General features: G+C 43.5%; 1 protein-coding gene across 2 annotated transcripts in view; it reads right to left on the reverse strand.

Moving 5' to 3' along the window:
* LOC113822718 (solute carrier family 23 member 1) overlaps positions 1-2500 on the reverse strand; it is a 16740-nt gene that overhangs the window by 2891 nt on the left and 11349 nt on the right. For both annotated transcript variants that reach the window (XM_070121523.1, XM_070121524.1), the window contains exons 7-9: positions 2186-2327; positions 1383-1496; positions 523-662 (exon numbers count right to left, since the gene is read on the reverse strand). In XM_070121523.1, coding sequence (XP_069977624.1) covers positions 523-662; positions 1383-1496; positions 2186-2327 — 396 coding nt within the window. The remainder of the gene's footprint in view (positions 1-522; positions 663-1382; positions 1497-2185; positions 2328-2500) is intronic.

Raw genomic sequence — 2500 nt, forward strand, 5'->3', positions numbered from 1 at the left:
AAGGAAAGGGAGTTAGGGGTTATAATGTGGTAGAAGGAGAGGGTGTTAGAGGGTATGGTGTGGTAGAAGGAAAGGGAATTAGGGGCTATGATGTGGTAGAAGGAAAGGGTGTTAGGGGGTATGGTGTGGTAGAAGGGAAGGGAATTAGGGGGTATGGTGCGATGGTGCAAATGGGTATACGGTAGACAGGGCCACAGAGGGCCATGATGACTGCCTTATACTGGGCCGCACGGAGGCTTCGTGCCTAAGTATGGTGCAGGGAAAGGAAAAAGTGAAATGGATTATGAACTGTTGTGAAAATTTATATTAATTGTGAATGAAATCTATTTCATTTACTCCAGGCAGTCAACAACATCCAGATTCGCCCCTTCCTTTTTTATCTCCGTTATCTTTCCTACCCATTCCTCTTCCCATCCATTCACCCGCCATCCAACCCTTCCCCCCCAGTCATCCACCACCATCCTCCCTTCCTCCCGCCCGCCCTCCTCTCCTCTCCAACCCCCATAACCCACCAAAGCCCACCTTCGTGATGCTGATGGCACCGATGTTCTGCGAGCAAGAGGAGGTGCCGCTCCCGGTGCCCATGAGGCCGGCCAGCACGCAGCCGAGCCCTTCGATGCCAATGCCCCGGTTGATGGCATGGGTGGGCGGGGGCGGCGCTCCTGGTGGGACGAGGATGTTTTAATTTCTTTTTAATTAGATTGTTAATAAGTTAGATTTCATTAACACTTTTATTATCATTATCCCTGATTGTTCTTTTCTCTAAGTTGAAATATGTTTATTTCTGTCTATTATTATTTTTTTCAACAAATACTTTTTTTCTGGTTTCATATTTCCAAAGAATAACCACGTGAGTCTTATCTGAATGATGTACCTGGCCACGAGAGCCACCCATGACTGCTGCTCTGATATGTCATTATCGTGGTCCACGTACTACAATAAGAAATTATTAGAAAGCTCAACTTGCCTCTGACTAATAACAGGTTTTATTTATGCTGAGACAGAAACTGTCATGTGGCTATGTTTTTTTCTTATTTATCTTTTTATCATGCATTGTATTAAAGTAGCTCTTGTTCACATATATTATATAACCAAACATACTATCACTATCAGTGTGGCATTCTGCAATCCTTGATTTTTTTCAGAAACGCATAACGTCAACATTGCAGTAAACCCATAAATATCGGGGAAGTTGGAGCTGCAGAAAACATGGCAGTTTTTGCACAATCTGACACCAAGAATATTGCGTGGTATTCTGTTCCCTTAGTTTCATGTCTTGGTATTTTTGTTGATATCTTCTGTGAAAGTCCCGGTTCCTAATACCTATCTATTTTTCAGATCTTCAATCCGTGTCATAATCCCCGCCCCTTTTTCTAGCTTACCTGTAATCCTCGCACAGGCATAGTAATCGCCGACACTCTCAATAATCGATGCCACAGTGCCAGCCAGCATTCCTACTACACCGGCGGCACTGACACTTGGCATCCCCCATTGTCCTGCAGGAAAGGGAAGAAAGAGGGTTAACGAGGGAAGGAGGAAAGAAGAAGAAAAAGATGGATGGGAAAGTGGGGATCTTGTGACTTTGGAAACTTAGCAATATGGTAGATAAGGATACGGGAAAGGTTTATTGCCCTTCAGTATATCACATTTCTAGCAAAACAAATGTCATTCGCACAGAAACACATGCAACGGCACAAATATATACACACGAAACAACACAGGTTCCCTCACGCTATCACCCACCCAGCCCGACAGAACCTCATTCATTTACACCCTGAAAGGCGAGGATCATATCCTTGTGTCTGTATCTTTATCTGTCGTCGCCCAAGTCATTCACCCTAAAGACCTTGACCAGTGCCCATTGTACGCGTTATCATGCATCCTGGTCTTTGAATATGTTAGTAAAAAAAAAAAAAAAAAAGGCGGTATTTGTTTGTATTTAGGTTGTAAATATTTTTTTCAGTAATCTACCAGATTTGTCTATGCATGGGATTACAAATGTTCAAAAAAAGCAAACGTCAGCAGATTGGTGCCAACAATCTATACCATCGTTATTGTTTTAAAAAATCAACTAATCGCCCACCACTACCACATAAAACCCGCCCTCACCTCTCTAAAAACCTTTATTTTCATTAAAAAAATAAAAATAAAAACCGCCCCTCTCGCCCCACACACGAGAACCCACCAGGATAAGGAATCCTAAACCAGGGAGAATTCGCCATAAGGGACCCCGTGGCGTCTGTCCTGGCTGGTGACCTCTCCGGGAAGACGTCGAGGGAGGTCAACACACTGCAGACGATCCAAGAGGCGAAGATGGATAACAAGACCTGGAATTGAGGTTCAGTGGGAGCGAAATAAGGGAATGAGACAAAGAAGAAAAAGAAGAAGAGAACGAAATAAGGGAATGAGACAAAGAAGAAGAAGCGAGTAAGGGAATGAGACAAAGAAGAAGAGAGCGAAATAAGGGAATGAGACAAAGAAGAAAACGAATAAGAGAACG

The sequence above is a fragment of the Penaeus vannamei genome, chromosome 5 (assembly GCF_042767895.1).
Source record: "Penaeus vannamei isolate JL-2024 chromosome 5, ASM4276789v1, whole genome shotgun sequence".
NCBI classification, from domain to species: domain Eukaryota; kingdom Metazoa; phylum Arthropoda; class Malacostraca; order Decapoda; family Penaeidae; genus Penaeus; species Penaeus vannamei.